Source organism: Musa acuminata, chromosome BXJ1-3 (assembly GCF_036884655.1).
Source record: "Musa acuminata AAA Group cultivar baxijiao chromosome BXJ1-3, Cavendish_Baxijiao_AAA, whole genome shotgun sequence".
In the NCBI taxonomy this organism is placed as follows: domain Eukaryota; kingdom Viridiplantae; phylum Streptophyta; class Magnoliopsida; order Zingiberales; family Musaceae; genus Musa; species Musa acuminata.
Genome location: NC_088329.1, coordinates 8,950,798 through 8,969,165, shown reverse-complemented (window position 1 = coordinate 8,969,165; position 18,368 = coordinate 8,950,798). Strand labels below are relative to the sequence as shown.

Below are 18,368 nucleotides of genomic sequence, written 5' to 3'. Positions count from 1 at the left end.
GGTCATACCGAGAGTGCCGTGCGGAGCGAGAGCAGGTAATATGTCGTCGAATGCTTCAAATTAGACCATCGCCGGAAGGAATTTGGTATGCTTGAAATGCTGCTGTCTTGAATCGGATGACAGAATTAATGGTCTGCAGAATTCTATTTGTTGTGGTGGTATTGTTGTCCGGTTGTCCTTTTAGGTTCATTCACTCCGAGGTGGATTGTGCTTAAGAAGATAGGTCAAATACCTACCTACCTACCTACCTGTATTTATGGCCTACCTAATACCCTTCTTCAGGTCATGGAAATGGTGGTCGGCAGCGTCAGCTGGTGGTGAGGTGAATGAATGTATTACGATGACACTATCGGTTGACCTAATTCTACCACCTAATTAAGTCACCTAAATAAACTGGGGTGGGAGACCTCATCTTTAGTTGGAGAGCAGCAACATCTGAAGCAAATCAGCAGGACCATTAATTGATGTGGTATTTTGAATTCTTGTGCCAATTGAATGGTAGATTTTGTAAAAACTATAAATAATTTTTTTTAATATTTTAAATTTAACTAAACGTATACTTTTTTTTTTACGATCTATGGTGGTAAAAATTTCTATATAATCTACTCATGATAATTAGAGCTTATGATTTTGTTAATGTTATAATGATATTATGTGTTTCTCTAGTATTTATTTACCTATCACCTCTAGTCATATACAGAGGATTATTGAATTTGTATCGATCCTATTTAAGAGACGAAATAAATTTAAACATTAAAAAAATAAATCAGATTTATATATTGAAAACAAAAACAAAAAATTGATCCACTAGAGCTAATAAAATTTTAGGAGTATTTTATCTAATTTTTTTTATTATTAGACTTTTATCTAATGATATCTCCTAATTAATTTTTATCTTAAGATAACGAAAATATCTTTTTTTTAAGGTAAAATGTAAATTTGATCTTAAATCGCCGTACGGGGATTTGAACTCCATCTGTCTCTTCGACGACACAGCCAATGCTTCAGCACGCGCATATCCACGCAGTACACGACGACGACGACGACACATCCTCCCTCGGCCAACCAAAGCTTCGGAGTTCGTTTTCTAGCGATCGTCGTCTTTTTCAGGTGTGCGATGCACCAACAGCTGCTGCTACAGCGCACCGTCGGCAGAAACCTCGCCTACGTCTACACATCTCCAGATGTCGACACATCCACCGATCGCACCGTACCACCCCCGTCAGATGGGGGGGAGGGGTAACGAGGCGGATTAAACCTCCCCGTTTCTTCCTTACCCCGTCGAGGTCCGGAGGTCCCAACCCATACGAGGTGACATCCCCCTGTTCCTCTTGCTCTCTCTCGCCGTCCACCTCTAAGGCAGACGTCTGCCATCGATGATTCCGGTCGGGTTAGTCTGCCGCCGGACAAGTCATTACGGTTCGCGCCCGTGATGGTAGCGCTCTAAAGTCGACATCACCCTCGATTTAGCGGAGCAGTTTGGGAACTTTTCCGGCTTTATCGGGGCATTATCGTCATTCTATATTCGAATCGTCGCTTTCCCTGATGTCGACGTCGTCCAGGCCCACCGGGTCGAAAAGACCACATTGCCCCTCTCACTTACCTCAAAAGCAAGAACGACGCCACGCCGGCGCACGTGCGTTGGAGACAACTGCTACGGCGAGGAATTACCGATTTCGGTGTCACTGTCGACGGCAGTGAGTGGACCGACTCGGCCCGGCCGGAAACCCGGTCCGGTGATTCATTCCTTGTCCACTTGTAGTGGTAGTAGGAGCTGCCTCTGTTGCTACCTCCTGTTGTTAGCTGATCCCCATCACCAAATCCCACTTTCTCCCCTGTTTTTAACGATCGCCGATATCTTCGTCTTCCTTCCTCCATTTGGGAACAAAAGAAGAGGCATAGTCTCTCTCTCTCTCTCTCTCTCTCTCTCTCTCTCTCTCTCTTTCTCTGTCTCTCTCTGCTCTTCGCTTGGATCAGTGGGATCGACAGCGTTTCCTAGCCATGGTGGAAGAGGCCGAGCCAGTCGCTGACTCCGGTGACAGTGGTACCGACGGATCCGCGGAGCACTGGCTCTCCCGCACCCTCCTGCTGGTCCCCATCGCCATTGAGAAGGCCAAGTCCGCCAAGGGCTTCGCTGGGCGGTGGAAATCTATCGCCGACAAGCTCCAGAGCCTGCCCCCCTGCCTCTCCGACCTCTCCAGCCACCCCTGCTTCGCCCGCCACGCCCTCTGCCGCGAGCTGCTCCAGTCCGTCGTCACCACCCTCTCCGAAGCCGTCGAATTGGCCGACCGATGCGGCTGCGATGGGGACGGGCGCTCCCTCGGCAAGCTCCGGATGCAGAGCGACCTCGATGCCCTGTCAGGCAAGCTCGACCTTAATCTCCGTGACTGCGGGCTTCTGGTCAAGACTGGCGTCCTAGGTGAGGCGGCGCTCCCTCCGGCCGGCGCCGCACGGCCCGGCGAGGCGGAGCTCGCCAGCTCGAATCTCGGCGAGCTGCTCGCCCGCCTTCAGTTCGGTCACTCCGAGGCGAAGCTGCGGGCCTTGGATGGGTTGTTGGAGGCCATGAGGGAGGACGAGAAGAGCGTGGTGGCGGCCTTGGGCCGAAGCAATGTCTCCGCCCTGATACTACTATTGACGACCACCTCGCCCATGGTCAGGGAGAAGGCCGCAACTGCGGTGTGCTTGCTCACTGAGTCGGGAAATTGCGAGAGTTTGCTGGTCTCCGAGGGAGTGCTGCCGTCGCTGATCCGGCTTCTGGAATCTGGGAGCTTGGTAGCCCGAGAAAAAGCGGTGATCTCGCTTCAGAGGCTGTCCATGTCCGCCAACACCGCCCGTTTGATCGCTCGCCATGGTGGAATTCGCCCTCTAATCGAAGTCTGTCTGATCGGGGACTCCATTTCTCAGTCAGCCGCTGCCGGTGCGCTGAACAACCTCTCTGCAGTGCCCGAATCCAGGCAGAGTCTCGTGGATGAGGGAATCGTTCGTGTCATGATCAATCTGCTTGATCGTGGAATCGTGTTGGGATCGAAGGAGTATGCTGCTGAGTGTTTGCAGCACTTGACTTCCAGCAACGAGAGCCTAAGGGCATTGGTCGTGTCGGAGGGAGGAATTCGGAGCCTTCTGGCATACCTTGATGGACCATTACAACAGGAATCTGCAGTTTGTGCATTGAAAAATCTGGTAGGAACTGTTTCTATGGATAGTCTCCTCTCGCTTGGTCTGCTTCCTCGCCTGGTGCATGTGTTGAAAGATGGATCTTTGGGCGCGCAGCAGGCTGCTGCAGCTGCCATTTGTAAGATTTCCAGCTCGGCGGAGTCCAAGAGAATTGTTGGAGAGTTTGGTTGCATACCCTTGCTGGTAAGGATGCTCGAGGCCAAGAGTAGCAGTGGAAGGGAGGCTGCCGCACAGGCGATTGCTAGCTTGATGACCCATCCACATAACGGTAGCGAAGTTAAGAAGGATGGGAAGAGCGTGCCAAATCTGGTTCAGTTGCTCGATCCCAGCCCTCAGAATACAGCGAAGAAGTATGCTGTGTCTTGCCTTCTAATTTTGTCGTCGAGCAAAAAATGCAAGAAAATGATGATTTCATATGGTGCAATTGGTTATCTCAAGAAGCTGTCAGATATGAATGTTCCCGGTTCGAAGAAGTTGCTTGAGCGATTGGAACAACGGAGGTTGCGGAACTTGTTCAGCAGGAAATAGATTGAAGTTCTCCCTGCTTTTGAACTTACGAGCTCCATGTCTCGCTGACTCCTTGAAACATAAACCAGTGAGAAAGGAGGATGTATACTCTAATCTAACTCTGGCCTTTTCAGAACTATATAAACTGCAATCCAGACTCAGCTATTTCTTGTAAATGTTCAAGAAGCTCATATTTCTCTTCGGTTTCTAATTATCCTGCATTGTTGTTTTGTGAGTTGAAATTGTTCTCCTAATCTGTTTACCTGGTTTGGCTGCTCCAATAGAACATATATCCTTCTCTGTTTTCTCTGTCTAATTGACAGGTTTGTAATCAAACTGACCACTGGATCTGCATGTTATATGTGAACTCTACTCCTTCAAATTTATTTTTCTGTAGTGATAAATTGAGGTAAGAAAGGACTTCTAGTTCATCCATTACATGTTTGTTCCTTTTTGTTGTGAAGGATTTAACTTTTAGGCTATCCATGTCGCGGCGATGGGCTGCTATTGTAGGGAAACAGAAGATATAATTTGGTAAAAGTAACAAGTCTCCGTGTTGCCTGCCAGTACCTCAATGATTATGTATATTGAGGGAATCTTGGCTTGCCCACTCATTTACATCAGGTACATCTTCTATCATTTTCAACGGGTTAAAATAGTCAGTATTCTCTAATGTCTTCTAAAGATTAATCATATCCATGGGGGTAACAATGATGGTCCTGTCATGCATTTATTCATTCATATGCTAGTTCATTGTGCAGCATGTTCCTGAAACTGGTCCCTCTTGGGTTATGTGATTCTCAATAGGTCTTCTCCTTGTGCAGCACAGTAACTCTTCCTCTTTCATTTCTGGAAATTTATATATGTGATCTTCTGATTTATTTTTGACATAGGTATGCTTCGCTCTTCAAGTTCCATTCATCTTTTGGCAGAGAGTAGCATAAAACTAACGAGTGTCAGAATTAGGCAAATTTCAATTGTTATCTGATCTTAAAAAACACACTACAATGTCTCTTTACCATAACTTTTTTGTGTCATTTGGGATGCCTGACTTTTTTTTGTTGAGACAAAATTTAATAGGATGGCTGGCTGCAATAATTTGCTGGCCTAAAGAAATTTGCGACAACAAAACCCAAGTATCATCATAATTGTTGAAGATATATTTTCTGAGCCAGGCAGACTATTTCATTTTGACCCACTTCGTTTAGTACTAGTGAATTGATGGAAATAAGGTCTTGACCTACTACCTACTTGTAATCAAACACCATCTTTATGGTTTCTTTTATTGTGTATGCCAAGTGGATCTTCATCTCTTTGTCATGACACCGGTGCTTAGTTGAGCTGTTGAATTGATCTCATTTAACTATGTAGGAACCAGAACGCACTCAAGAACTTACTGATGAACTTGTTTGGTTTTGCAGCATGTGCCTTGAGGCTGACTAATCAATGAACTTCACATGATCCTTCATTTGTAAGTTGAAGGCCAGTATCCTTCCACTTCCCTTCTCTGCTAGTTGATGAGCACTTGTATTAGTTTGCATGTGCTATCATTCTTAAATGTTTTGACCCTCCATCTTGTCCCAATGGCTTATGACAACATTAGTGAGGACAAACAAAGGACCATCCCACCATCTCCCTTGGCTTTTGCAGAATCTACAATGCTGCCCAGCTACACATTCTCTGGTATTTTATTTTGTAGTAGGTGTTATTCATGTTCATCCTTATGAGGAGGTTTACTTGTCTTGTCCTATATGTATATGTATATGTATATGTATATATGTATATATATATATGTATATATATATACATATATATACATATATATATATGTATATATATATACATATATATACATATATATGTATATATATTGCACCGGTAAGTAATATATGTGTTATAACTGAGGGCTTGTGAGAAGTTGGACACTGATGGTTCTTACCATTAGAATGAGGAATTTGGAAGAATCGATTTTCTGAAATGGACTGGTACTGGTGCTTATTTATGTGTAGACAGATTGCTTGCAAGGATAGAATATCCATCTTTTTCAGCTAAGGCGATCAAACATGGGCTTTGACAAGCTTTGCGTATTTCCGACATTACAAAGGTCCATATGGATGATGAAATCATTATTGATACTCTCCTAAAAACCAAGGAGCCTCCATTGGATGTTATTAATAATATAACTAGATGTATTTTTGATCTGCTTACCACATTTTCTGATTTTTTTTTTATTTCTCATACTTTTGGCGAGAAAAATCGTTGCTGGTTGACAAGGTATACTTATTCAACCATATCTATTTTTCCGTGGATGGATCTGCTGTCGTCTTTTTGGAGTGTTGATGCTATAAGCACTGATTGTATTAGGACCTTAATTTAATAAATTACCTTTATTTTGGAAAATAAAAAGAGAGAGAGAGAGAGAAAGAAATTGGGCGAACCTTGTTTGCTTCATGGATTCGAGGCTACGTCAAAAACAGTTCATGTTTGTAGAGCCATGCGAGCAGAGCATCTAGCTTTTCCTTTTCCTTTCTTTAGGCGACTTGCTCCATCAAAGGACGTCTTTAAGCTGGAACGCTTTTGCAGATGTCCATGGTGGATGTAGATGGCTTGGTTTAGGACTGTTGATCGTGTTCTGCTACTACTCTCTCCTTCATGTTGAAGCCATTGATATGGCCGAATATATTCTGTTCAGCGAATTCCTCGTGTCGAAGGAATCCAAACTCGAACAGCTCGGGACATGTGATGCTTGCTTGGATTGGTGGGACGTACATCGCCACCCACATGCGATTTGTACCATCAACCTTACCCCTGCAGTCTTTGAATGTTAAATGAGTTCGAGGCGTCGAGGGAAACAATTGTTTTTAGAGAAATCATCGAAAAAGAATTAACAAAAGCGGAGAAAATTAGGAGATGATTGGGTTTGAAGAAACGAAATATTACGATCCACACCTAATATTAACATCACACTGTTATGTAATTCAACTACTTACTTGGAGGAATGCAGATTTGAACTTCTTGATGACGATCTATAGTTTACTATCTAGAATTCACCAAAAAATCGATGAAAATGTAAATTAAACAAAGTAGAGACTGCTAAAAAGTTATGTCTAAGAGATATCACAAATGCTGCATTAAAAAAACTAATGGCCATGATGGGCACCTCAGAGTCTGATCTCAAAAAGAACACAAGTCAACCTCAGACCACTGATACTATCATTGCATACCAATAGTATCTCTAGAGAGGACATTGCAGTAGTCCAATAGTACTTGGCACACACTATTTTTCTAAATGTGATATTACAGCAATTGTTCAATAAGCACAAATTGTGCGGCAAACTTGCTCAGAACAAAGAATAGTCCTCATTGTTCTTCCTGCCTTGGAGATTGACTGCATAACAGATGAACAACTAATTAGCACAACATAACAGATGAGGGTCCAAGCAATACATGATGGCAATCTCTGAATGATACAAACCTGGGGTACCTCTCATACCCTGGACTTCCATCTCTTCCGTAATTAGGACTACCCCTTTGCTCGGGTTTGTTATATGGACTCGGACCACGCCCATAATCAGGACTGTCCCTCTCCCTGCCTCTGCCATAAGGGCTTGGAGAACGCCGTGTGTCACGGCCTCTCCTTTCCAGGGATCTCTCCCTGCCTCTCCTGTCAGGGCTGTACCCATTTCTTTTGTCATCATCGTCACGAAGTGCATACTCCACCGAAATGACCCGATCCATTAATTTGCTACAAACTCAAGAGAAAGACAAGATGAATACAGAGCAAGGCACATTTTGAGTTATCCGTTTCGTTGTGTTGCATGAAAATAACCACATGAATACATTAAGGTTACGTTGCTGTAACCTAAACATGAAGACAAGTGACACAAGTTTCCCGGTATCCTTATTGTCAGAGAAATCTGTTTGAAAAAATATACATATGCAAATTTTACATATTGTATGCCAATCTAAAGAACTCCAACCTAGACTTTCTTGTAAAGCACCTCATAAGCTATGCGCTAAAACTATTGACAGATAATTGACAGAGATCATCATCTCTAAGAAAAAAACTAAAAAATTTGCAAGGACCACAAGCCTCTCTCAACTACTCAGTGCCCTTAGCAAATGTAAACATTTATTTAATGTATGGCCTGAAAACTAACTACTGGAAAATGTCAATACCAAAAAATTCCAGAACTCTTGATAACTATTCCCATGCAACTAATAGTGCAAGCGTTGAAAGAAAGAAAAAATAAAAAGCAAGAACTCAGTGCAGAACACTCCTACCAATGTGGGTGTGTGGAAAGATTACTGTAGGCAACCTTACGTATGTATATATATATATATAGAGAGAGAGAGAGAGGATATTTCTGTGACTTCAACCCAAAACACCTAAATCGCATAGGAGAAACATTCTGTTTCAACCTTATCATTGAAAGAAACAATAAAGAAGTTATTTCATACTTCAACTTAGAAATACCAGAGCAGGTGATCTGGGGCCAGCAAAAAATACGCTACAAAATTTCATCAACATCGTTGCTTCATTGGCAATGATGTGAAAACTAATCAAGATATAGTGAAGGATAATCAAAACCATCAAATGCCACAAGAGATACTCGTGTGGATCATTGAATCTCTGGTCTTATGAAAAGAAAACTGCTGGACAAACAACAAAGTCATGTCCATCATGATAAAGTTGATTCGCAGAAACAGCCAACCTTATTGCAGGAAATGACTTTGTATATTGCTGACAATTCATGCTACACCAAAAAGCTGAACTTGGAAAAGAAAGAAAGCACCTCATATTTGTTGCCTCCAATGCTTTAGTGGCATCCTCCTGCAACTCAAAGTGAATAAATGCAAAGTTTCTTCTGATCCTAACATTTGAGATTTTTCCATACGGTTCAAAGTGCCTCTCCAAGTCTCTCATTCTGGTATTGATTGGATCAAAGTTTATGACAAACAAAGTCTTTGTGGGCCTCATGTTAGAAGGAGACCTTCTTGAACTGGCAGATCTACCACCACGCTCTTGCTGTCATTAAGCTTAAAATAATATTAAACTAAAATAATAAGCCATAAATAAAAAACTTATGAAGTTATGTACCTTTGTCCACTCAACACGAAGCCGTCGCCCCTGTCTGCCAAACTCAGTTCTGTCAAGGGCCCGAATTGCATCCTCTGCATCTCTTTCATCATCCATGTAAATGAAAGCAAATCCTGCACATAATTAATTGTAAAACGAACAATAGTAAGCTTGCATAAAGAACTGTCTAAAAAATAAAGCTTAGTTTCACAAGCTCCTTGACGACAGCTACGAGTCTGGTTGGTCCAGTTAAACTCCACAAGCTACTCGGAAATAAGTAGAACATCCCGTTTCTGTCAAAGCTACAAATTTATTGACAGATGCAAAAAATCAAGAACAGACCTCATGTGCAGAAGTAGGGACTAATCGATGTCATGGTAGAATAAGGCAAAAGTGGGTCTCTTGTGATTGGCCAATTGAGTGCCACCTTCGCCATCTATTCTCCAGCCTGGCAGTGAGAACGGCATGGAGAACATGAGCAGATTGGGAGGATGGGCAAGGTTCATGGAAAGTGAAAGGCAATGGTCTCGTGGGGAAATGTCAGGTGGACAGTGCCACAGAGTATGGTGGATCATATCAGCTCCTGGAGCTACACAAAGAGATGAGGCACGGACTCAGGCAGGAGAGGTGATGGCACCCCATCAGCAAGGAAGAAAATGGGTGCTCCAGAATATTCCTGCGCCAAAGAAATTGTTGAGTATGGGGGCTTACCTTAAGAGTAAAATATTCTCATTTGCTAAACTTATCCTGATTTCCAATTCTTCATAGAACTCAACCAAAGAACATCCATGGTGATGTTGTACCGTCTGGAAACTTTTGCACAACACATGAATAAATGAGCTGATGCAGTTTAAACATGTCACCTTGAAAACGAGAGGACTCTTCCGCTTGAGAAGTGGCATCGACAAAGGAATGAGCCACATATGCTCACATTTTTATAACTCTGACATAATTTGGTGCACTTAACTCATCATCTATCGTAAGGCATTTATGTAGCCACCAAACTAATAATGATACTAAATTATCGCATGAACATTAGCACAAGTGAACGATAGGTTGATATTAGAACTCATCCGCTACCTTGAATTAGTTTGTGGGGATGTGACATCACTTGTATAAGTAATTTTATATAAAGAACTTGATGTTCCAGTGCTTAGAAAAGGGGACAAACACCAAGCGACAAATAACAAAGAATGAAACAAGTTATTGTCCTTTACTATCTGGGTCCAAACAGCATCAAGAGAACCAGCAAGTAGGCAGCTGCATGTCAATATAAAAGCAATACTGAAAGATGATACCATAGGAGAACAAACTTGCTTATGCAACTACATATCAATGTAAACCCCAAGGTGTTTATGCACAACTTCATGAAAAACTGTTTCCAACTTCCAAAGTCAAATCATCCAAATAAAACAAGGACCTATACCACTAGCAAGGTATAGAGAATTACTCGACAATGGGGGTAGCAGCACCACTTAGCGATAGATGGACTTGCCTGATTTCATATCTACCCTGTCAACCTTCCCATATCTGCTGAAAAGCCGTTCCAATTCAGATTGGCGAGCATCATATTCGAAGTTCCCACAGAAAATGGGCCTCATTTTGTATGAACAAGTAAAAGCTAAATCCACACGTATCTGCAAGCAAGACATCATTAAATCATTTGGAACAGACTTCCGAAAGATAACAGGCATGAGACGACAGAATAATGTTGAAATGTAGGAGAACTAACAATAGCTAACAAGTGAGGAGTCCCCACAGTTGCACTATCACACAATACCACAGCGAAAACACTCAACAAAAATTAAAAACGAATAATACAATATGCACTACTGCTTGCACAATTGGATAAAAGACAAGCAGTGTTCGCAGTTCATGCAGTTGACACAAGTAGAGCTAAAGGAAAAAACAAGAGATGTTTCCTGTGAGGACATGCAAATAACTGGACTAACAGACAACGTATTGTCATAATTTCACTAGAAAAAGGGGACATGTCAAGACTTAAGAATGAATTAGATGCATCAAATCAAGTCTCCTCAAATGCTTTGGAAGAAAACACTGTTATATAAGTTATAATTTACACTAATGTCACACAAAAGAGAAAGTCGAAGTTGTGCATCTAATACATCATTCCTTATAGTAATGCTTCAATAATTATTCCCCGGTCACTAATACACGATCCATCGAATACTAAGTCCCAGAACCACTAACTCAGACAAATATAAACCACGAGGACAAATTGAACCTTGCCTTAGCACATGACCCAAACTTTAAGTACGGAAAAGCTAATTTGCTTGGAAAGGTAATCTGCCGAAGTCGACTATGTATTTATAACGCTAACCAAGGGAAGGCACATCTTACTGAACCCAAAAGGAAAAACCATTTCCAAGTACGCATTTGATGTTACAGGCACTATCTGCGGTACCATCAATCCGTTGTCAATCGATGCTTTAAGCGGAAGCAGAGCAAAAGGTTATGAAAAGGGAAGAAAACATAATAACCAGTTCGAATCCGTTGTTTCTACTGTTCTTCATAACAGATCTGGCCCAGATCTGCCCTCCTATATCATAATTCCTACCACAAGAACACGATGATATGAAGAAACCAGATCTGGAATTGAAAAAAATTGATACGAGTTCAGATCACGGGGCAATTTCTTCGTCCATCATATAAAAACGATAAACAGAATGACAAAAATGAAGAGCGTCGTAGAATTTGGCATCGCGAATTGGAGATCTGGAAAGAGATTGGATCGGATCAATAACCTTCTCGCTTTGTTGATCCGAGGGAGAAACCCTAAATCTCGCTGCGCCGGCGGAAGAAAAGAAACGGGCCTTTGTTCTCCCTATAGGCCAGTGGGATGCGCATTTATATGGTCTTTGCGGGCATTAGAGACACAGGAGACGGACGACCGCAGAAGATATTTACGTATGCCAATTGCTAACTCCCACGTAGATAGACCACAATGACACCGCGGGGATCTGGAACCGGTCATTGATGCCGCACTGATAGACCGACGGCGTAATAATACCACATATTTAATGATTCGTAATATTATTTATGCATAGGGGCATAATATACGTACAAATAATAATAGGACATATTTAATTATTTGTAATACTATTTATGCATAGGGGCATAATATACGTACAAATCCAATAATAAAGTAAACCTCAATTTCTCGCTTAGAAATTAGAATATTGCTGTTTACATTCGAAAGCTAATTACGTAGATAATGATGAAAGGAATTAACTGGCATGACATTGATATAGGACAAACGTTCGTGTTAGAACAGCTCCATCCAGTTTAATCCTTCTTCTCGTTCTAAACTCTGTGGTGACTCGATATCTGTGGCTTTTATTTCTTGATTTGTTTTAATAATTTTCATTGGAATTTCTCTTTCTTTGGCATGAAGCTGAGGTTTACTGGTACTCGTGATAGGCATTATTCGGAGAGTATGGATGATGATGATGAAGAAGAAGAAGAAGACGTGTTTTTCTGCACGAAGGACGAAGTAATTACATGCTCAGATAAATCCCGTTGTCTTTGTCTCAGCACTTCTCTTCCTTTGGAAGGAAGCCAGCCTCTCCGCTCACAGCATTAGAGACTCGTACAATTTAATTGGCCATCGCCAAAAGGCTCAGATGCACTGAACGTGGGGGGAACGATGATGGAAGAAGACACCTTGATCCTTTTGCTGCCTCTCATCTCTCTTTCCTTCTCTCTCACAACCTCGTCGTGATCAAATCTCCACAGAGTTATCTCCTCCATCGGATCAGTCGTTCCTTTCCTTGAGTTGGTCGCAAGCTGCCTGGTGCCGGTGAACTGGTCGGAGCCCGATGTGAATGGCTCTTCGCTCGGTTGCGAAGGTACGATGAAGCTCGGTTGCACCACCGCTTTCTCGATGCTCCTCGCGTCGACAAGGCTCCCATGGAAGCTGTCACTGTTGCGATGGAAGACGCTTGCGAAGGTGGAGTGGTCGCTCACCCTCGTCTTGGACGACCTGCCGTCAGCCGTCCTCGCCATGATACCTTGGAGGCTCTTGCTCAACCTCTCTCTCGATGAAGCCAACGCACCGCCTCCTCCGCGGGCGGCATCAGAACTCACCAGGAAGCCGCGATCGCCGGAGGAAGAATCGCCCGGCGGGGAGTTGGGGTTCATGGTGAAGTTTGTACGTGCATTCTCTCCACGCAGAGCACGCGCAGCTTCGTCGTAAGCTCGGGCGGCCTCCTCGGGGGTGTCGAAGGTACCGAGCCACAGTCGCACGTGCTGGGACGAGTCCTTGATCTCAGCAACCCATCTTCCCGACGGCCGCTGTCGAACTCCGACGAAGCGGCGGGCGGCGGCGCTCGACTTGGTTTGCTGGTTTCGGCTGTCGTTCAAGATGCCATGTCCTGACATTCTTGTGAGTTCAGTCGAAAACTTGAGAGGTTGGATAATGGCCTCGGGACTTCCATCATCAGCTCTATATAGCAACGAGAACGCAAGTAAGGAATTAGGGAAGATGCAACTTGGTCCTTTTCCCTCTCGATCCCTTTTGTCTGGTGCTTAGTTCGTCGTGTTGCGGGGACGCTATATATTTGCACCTCGATCGTCATGTTGCCATGGATGTAGACAATCTAGTTTATCACGTATTTACGATGGTTGTCACAATACCATTTATTCCGGTAATTTAATGTGTATCCACTTAAAAAGTGTATTTTAGGACTATTTTCTTTAAAAAACAAAAGACTCCATTTTGAGTTTGAGATTTTCTTTTTCAATTCAGTATCGCTTAATTTTAATATACTTAAATTGACTCTCAAAAAGTTGATTGTATTATTTTCATCCATTATAATATTTTAATCTAATATAGTCTTTGATTATCACAATAATAATATTATAAAATTTAATTAAAAATATTTTAAATGATATAAATTGACTCATAACATTAACTAAGTGATATAAATTAAATTTTATAATTAGATAGGATTTTAGTTTAGAGTCATAATCATAATGGATGTCTTTATCATAGTTGAAGTCAAAATTTTGAGTTTATCGCTTTGTAAATATTTATAAAGAATTCATTTAATACTTTTATTAAGAGGAGAGATTTTAGTTTATCTCTTAGCTTATGTTCTAATTCAAGTATTCAAGCTTACTAAGAGCTTTTTAACTTTGAAAGTTTTTTTTGCTGTTCTCTTCCGATACTCACTTTAATGATTTCTTGATGTCCATCACCTTCGAAGCTCTTTGATTCTTAACAAATCAAACCAATGTCAGACTTAAAATTTTGATACTATAATGATGTTTGAGCATTGACCAAAAAAAAAAACACAACATGATGTCACTTATGGTTAATCTTAATAATTTTATAGTATTTTTAATATTTTAAAAAACACCATAACACTGTTGGAAAACAATATAAGTGAGTCAAATAGAATTACAATACACCAATAACCATTTACCATACTATGATTAAAATAAATATTTATAATAGTTCAAGAATAACATCACACCTAAATAAAAATAAAAATTAGTTTGTTACAGTACTTTTGGCAACAACAATAAAAACACTGTAACATATACTTGACCTTACTAATGATTCAAATGGACTCTTGACCTTAATCATGTCAATTACAAGTCTAACAATATGATATCATAATAATTTTTTATCAATGACAACTAAAAACATAAAATATAATATTATTTATAATGTAACTCAATAAAAATATTATAAATGTTATTAAAAAATATAGTAATTGAGTCGAGTTCAAATAATATAACGGTTAAACTGATGAAAAAATTGACGAAAATTTTATTGAATCTCGGATTTTGATGATGGAACTAATTGATAGTGTTTATGATTTGATTTACGTTTTGAGTGACATAGAAAGCTTCAATTAGGGAGAGACAATTAAAACAGAAATAATCATGTTGGGTCGAATAGAAACATGTTAGAAGATTGGACGTCGAGTTGGAGAATCGGTCGACGTATCGACAGAAGGCTTCAGGCTATGGATTCGGGCATCGAGCCAAGAAGAGTAAAAATTACGCCAAGGAAATCAGAGTTGCGGAGGTCAACTGGTCGATTGGGCAATACGCAAGAGAGGATAATGCGCCGAAGAATCGGATGAAGCGTCGAAGAACCAATGACATGCCGGACAACATTTGATTCAAGCTTTATAATAATTGTCTAGATCGAAGTAGGTTTTAAGTGTGCATGATTAACTATGATAGCTATCAAGGCATAAAGCAAAATGAAGTCCTGAAGTCAAAAACGAGATTTCGTTGGGAGTTCGAGAGCTCGTCGGAAGTTCTGTCGGAATTGACCGAGAAGTCCAAGAGCTTGCCAAAGAAGCTTGTCGGAACTCACTAAAAAGATCGTCGTGAAGTCCAAGAGCTTCCTGAGAGTCCATCGGAACATTGTTGAGAGATCGAAAGAAGTTCGCTAAAAGATTGTCGAAAGCTCGCCGAAAGAAACCTAGACTTACGGGCTTATTTAGCTTAGTGTATATCTTAAATTTCGTAGTTAGCACACAATAGAGTTGGAATTAAGCCAACTTAATTATGGGCCAATTGGGCCTAAGTTTGGGTTGTGTTGGGCCAAGTGAAAGGCCCAAATAGTAACCCAATAGGTGGAACCATCGTGGCACAGTCTCCGAGACTGTGTCACGCGGTGGTACCGCCCAGTGGCAATGTGTTATGCGATGGTATCACCCAACACAAGCGGTGGTATCGCTAGGACCCGGGAAACCTGGGATGACACACTTTTAGGCTCCAAGTTTGAATCCATTTGAAGCCTATAAATACCTCTCTCATCCCTGGTTAACAAACACAAGCACAGAGAATTTAAAAGTAACAAAATGCTACAGTAATCACTTAAAGAGATCCCCTCCTCTAATTCTAAGTTTAGAATTCTGTTTACTGTTTAGAAAGGAATGAGTGCTTGTAAAAGGTTGTCTCCTAAACATGTGAAAATGAGAAGAGAGATGTAAAAATGTAGTTAGTCTTCACCTATTGAAGGAAGACCATTAGTGGATACCGGTGGTCTCGACGAAAGAGAAATCAGAGTGGATGTAGGTCATGACGATCGAACCACTATAAATCGATTTACATTTCTATTTTGTTATTTATCTTTATTGCAATCTACTTTACATTACAAACTAATTTCTTACTCTCGCTCTCGTACACTTTCAAATTAACATCTTCCGAGATCGATTTTAATTGAATGAAAGTTTTTTGAAATCGATGTTTTTACCACTACGCTAATTAACCCCTCTCCCCCCTCTTAGTGCCAACTTGTTCCTAACAAATTTTTGAAAATAAAAAAATTGAAAAAACCAAAAAAAAATTTCTACCGAAATATTTTACTCCCAACTTCCATGGATCTCATATATTGGAAGATAACGAGACAGCGCGACATAAAAAGAGTACGAACGACCGAGGCATAAGAAACAAAAAGAAACAGTAAGTAGGAGATCAAGCGAGTGGAACAAAGTTGATAGATCAATGACTAACCTAATAATACAAAAGATATAGGACAAAGACTGTACAAAATGGCAAATCACACCTCTATCATGCTCCTATAATTTAGGAAGTTATTATAATCATACACACTGTTGCTACCCTTGGGACAAGGAAACCTCATCTTTAATGGGAACACAGAATGCAAATAGAAATGAGGAGCAATGGTTATTATCCCTTAGTCTCATGTAAATGGTTGATATGCAGAGGAAAAAAGGACAGATATATTGTCACAAATACGTTTATATTAATCTTTGCATGCAAGTGAATTTATATCGCTTGTGGTTGTATCACCCACCACAGTAGTCGAACATGGTGTGTAAGCCAAGCAGAGGTTATCTTCAACCTAGGAAAAGGAGAAAGCTGCAAACGGACAGGGCCACGGCGGCCCTCGGCTTGTCGACTTGTGAGCAAAGAAGAGTAATCGAGATGGACTCCTCCTGCGTTAATTCTTTGTTATGTTTCTTACGTACTTAGGCTGTTGGATGGTACTAATGGATGAACTCATTTATCTTGATATCAAAATGGACGAAAGGTATCAGTTGTAACATATACCACCCTCTAATATCTTAATTGCTCAAGATGTTGTTGTATAGCAGACTTAACAATGAGACGAGAGTGACTTTGATGCAAACGGATGGCTTGGAGGTACTTGAGTTATAGATGCAACATTGGAATCAAAATATTCTGCCATTTGATGTCACTACCAACCTATTTAGCTGACTCTTGGCTTTCAAACAAGCATGAAACGTAACTTCTGTGGGTCCAAGTATATATAATTAGTGAAGCTTCGTTTAGTACTGCTCCCTTGGCAAATGTGGAATTTGGAGCATGCAGTTGATCTGTCGCATGCATTCTCATACTGCTAATCCATCTGACAAGCTCAGGAAAGGATGAAGTTTTAGCCGCAGCAAACTCTACGATCTAAATCATATCGATCTGCAGTTTATCCTTTCTATGGTGCTTTCTTGCTATACCCACTTTGTGATATATCTATCCATGTGATGATGATATGTTATTCTTGAGCCAAGATACGTGGTCTTGATATTATTATGATCCTCTATTATATTATTTTAGAGAAGACTTATTGTGAATATATTATCATTATTAGTGATAGTAGAAGTTTGAAGTAACTACGATCTCGTGATTTTTTTCACATTAGATTTTTCACGTTAAAATTTGATCTCACTTTGTGATTGATTCATTGTTCTGATGTTTATGTTGTTCTAGTTAATATGTAATTTTGATATCAAATTGGCATTTTGATGAGGAATCCATTTTGATATACAAAGAAGGAAAAAGAATTATTCTGCTATAACAGGTTTTTCCCAACAAGTGATATCAAAGCAACATGTTGCTTGATGGTAGCTTTTCTTGTGTGATTGAAATGAAACAATCAGATGGTATGATTAAATTGAACTCATCAAATTATTCCACTTGGAAACGTATGATGGAAGATTTGTATAAGTCCATCAATGTTAAAGATAAACCTTCTACTATGGATGATGAGGAATAAGAGATTCAACATAGAAAAGCTATTGCTTATATTGGAAGATGAATGACTATAAATTTGCATGAGTATATTTCTGATGAAACTAGAGTTGATGGCAAAGGTTAGAAAATCTCTTTACGAAAAAGATAATGAGAAATAGAATTTCTCTCCTCAGAAGGCTTATAAATTTGAAATATAAAGATAGTGGTAATATTGTTGAGCACATAAGTCTATTTCAGAGTCTTACAAACAAGTTGATTGCTATGAAAATGAATATAGATGATGAGATGCAAGGATTATTACTTCTCAGCTCTTTACCAGAAAGTTGGGAAACAAATGTGGTGACAATTTGTAACTCCACGCTAGAGGCGACTCTAACTATAGATATGGTTAAAGACAGTTTGCTAAATGAAGATACAAGAAGGAAATAACAAGAAGAATCTTCTTCTTGTGCATTTGTTACTGAAAAATAAGAAAGACGTGAAAGAAGTCATAGTAGAAATCCACATGTTTATAGAGGAAGATCCAAGTCTAAAAGAGATATCAAATATTTTCACTGTAATAGGCCAGGTCACATAAAAAAATAGTGTAGGTTTTGAAAGCGAGAAT

The 18,368-nt window shown here is 40.5% G+C and overlaps 3 protein-coding genes across 4 annotated transcripts; 1 reads left to right on the top strand and 2 right to left on the bottom strand.

Annotated features, from left to right (window-relative positions):
- Positions 1-1,408: 1,408 nt before the first annotated feature.
- On the top strand, positions 1,409-3,923 carry LOC135621765 (U-box domain-containing protein 15-like). Its single transcript, XM_065123457.1, has one exon. It carries the CDS (start codon positions 2,002-2,004, stop codon positions 3,700-3,702), a length of 1,701 nt encoding a protein of 566 aa, XP_064979529.1. The 5' UTR covers positions 1,409-2,001; the 3' UTR covers positions 3,703-3,923.
- A 2,948-nt stretch (positions 3,924-6,871) lies between these two features.
- On the bottom strand, positions 6,872-11,664 carry LOC135621811 (serine/arginine-rich splicing factor RS41-like). Of its 2 annotated transcripts, XM_065123460.1 has the most exons (7): positions 11,527-11,618; positions 11,263-11,371; positions 10,257-10,398; positions 8,783-8,895; positions 8,478-8,710; positions 7,157-7,426; positions 6,872-7,069 (listed from the first exon to the last, which is right to left on the bottom strand). In XM_065123460.1, the coding sequence occupies exons 2-7, from the start codon at positions 11,293-11,295 to the stop codon at positions 7,042-7,044; spliced, it is 819 nt and encodes a 272-aa protein (XP_064979532.1). In that variant the 5' UTR covers positions 11,296-11,371; positions 11,527-11,618; the 3' UTR covers positions 6,872-7,041. The 2 variants fall into 2 exon arrangements, with proteins under 2 accessions (XP_064979532.1, XP_064979533.1); XM_065123461.1 differs by lacking the exon at positions 11,263-11,371 and having other exon boundaries at positions 11,527-11,664.
- Positions 11,665-12,361: 697 nt separating this feature from the next.
- LOC135636131 (ethylene-responsive transcription factor ERN1-like) lies at positions 12,362-13,162 on the bottom strand. Its single transcript, XM_065147723.1, has one exon. The coding sequence runs from the start codon at positions 13,160-13,162 to the stop codon at positions 12,362-12,364; it is 801 nt and encodes a 266-aa protein (XP_065003795.1).
- Between the last annotated feature and the right edge of the window lie 5,206 nt (positions 13,163-18,368).

What these genes read in the sequence shown, in the direction of transcription:
- LOC135621765 (XM_065123457.1), top strand. Translation starts at nt 2,002, where the DNA reads ATGGTGGAAGAGGCCGAGCCAGTCGCTGACTCCGGTGACAGTGGTACC.
- LOC135621811 (XM_065123460.1), bottom strand. Translation starts at nt 11,295, where the DNA reads ATGAAGAACAGTAGAAACAACGGATTCGAACTG. An exon ending in TTCGTGTTGAGTGGACAAAG is followed by an intron (nt 8,711 to 8,782) that starts GTACATAACTTC and finishes GCTTAATGACAG; the next exon opens with CAAGAGCGTGGTGGTAGATC. An exon ending in TTGGAGGCAACAAATATGAG is followed by an intron (nt 7,427 to 8,477) that starts GTGCTTTCTTTC and finishes TTGAGTTTGTAG; the next exon opens with CAAATTAATGGATCGGGTCA.
- LOC135636131 (XM_065147723.1), bottom strand. Translation starts at nt 13,162, where the DNA reads ATGTCAGGACATGGCATCTTGAACGACAGCCGAAACCAGCAAACCAAG.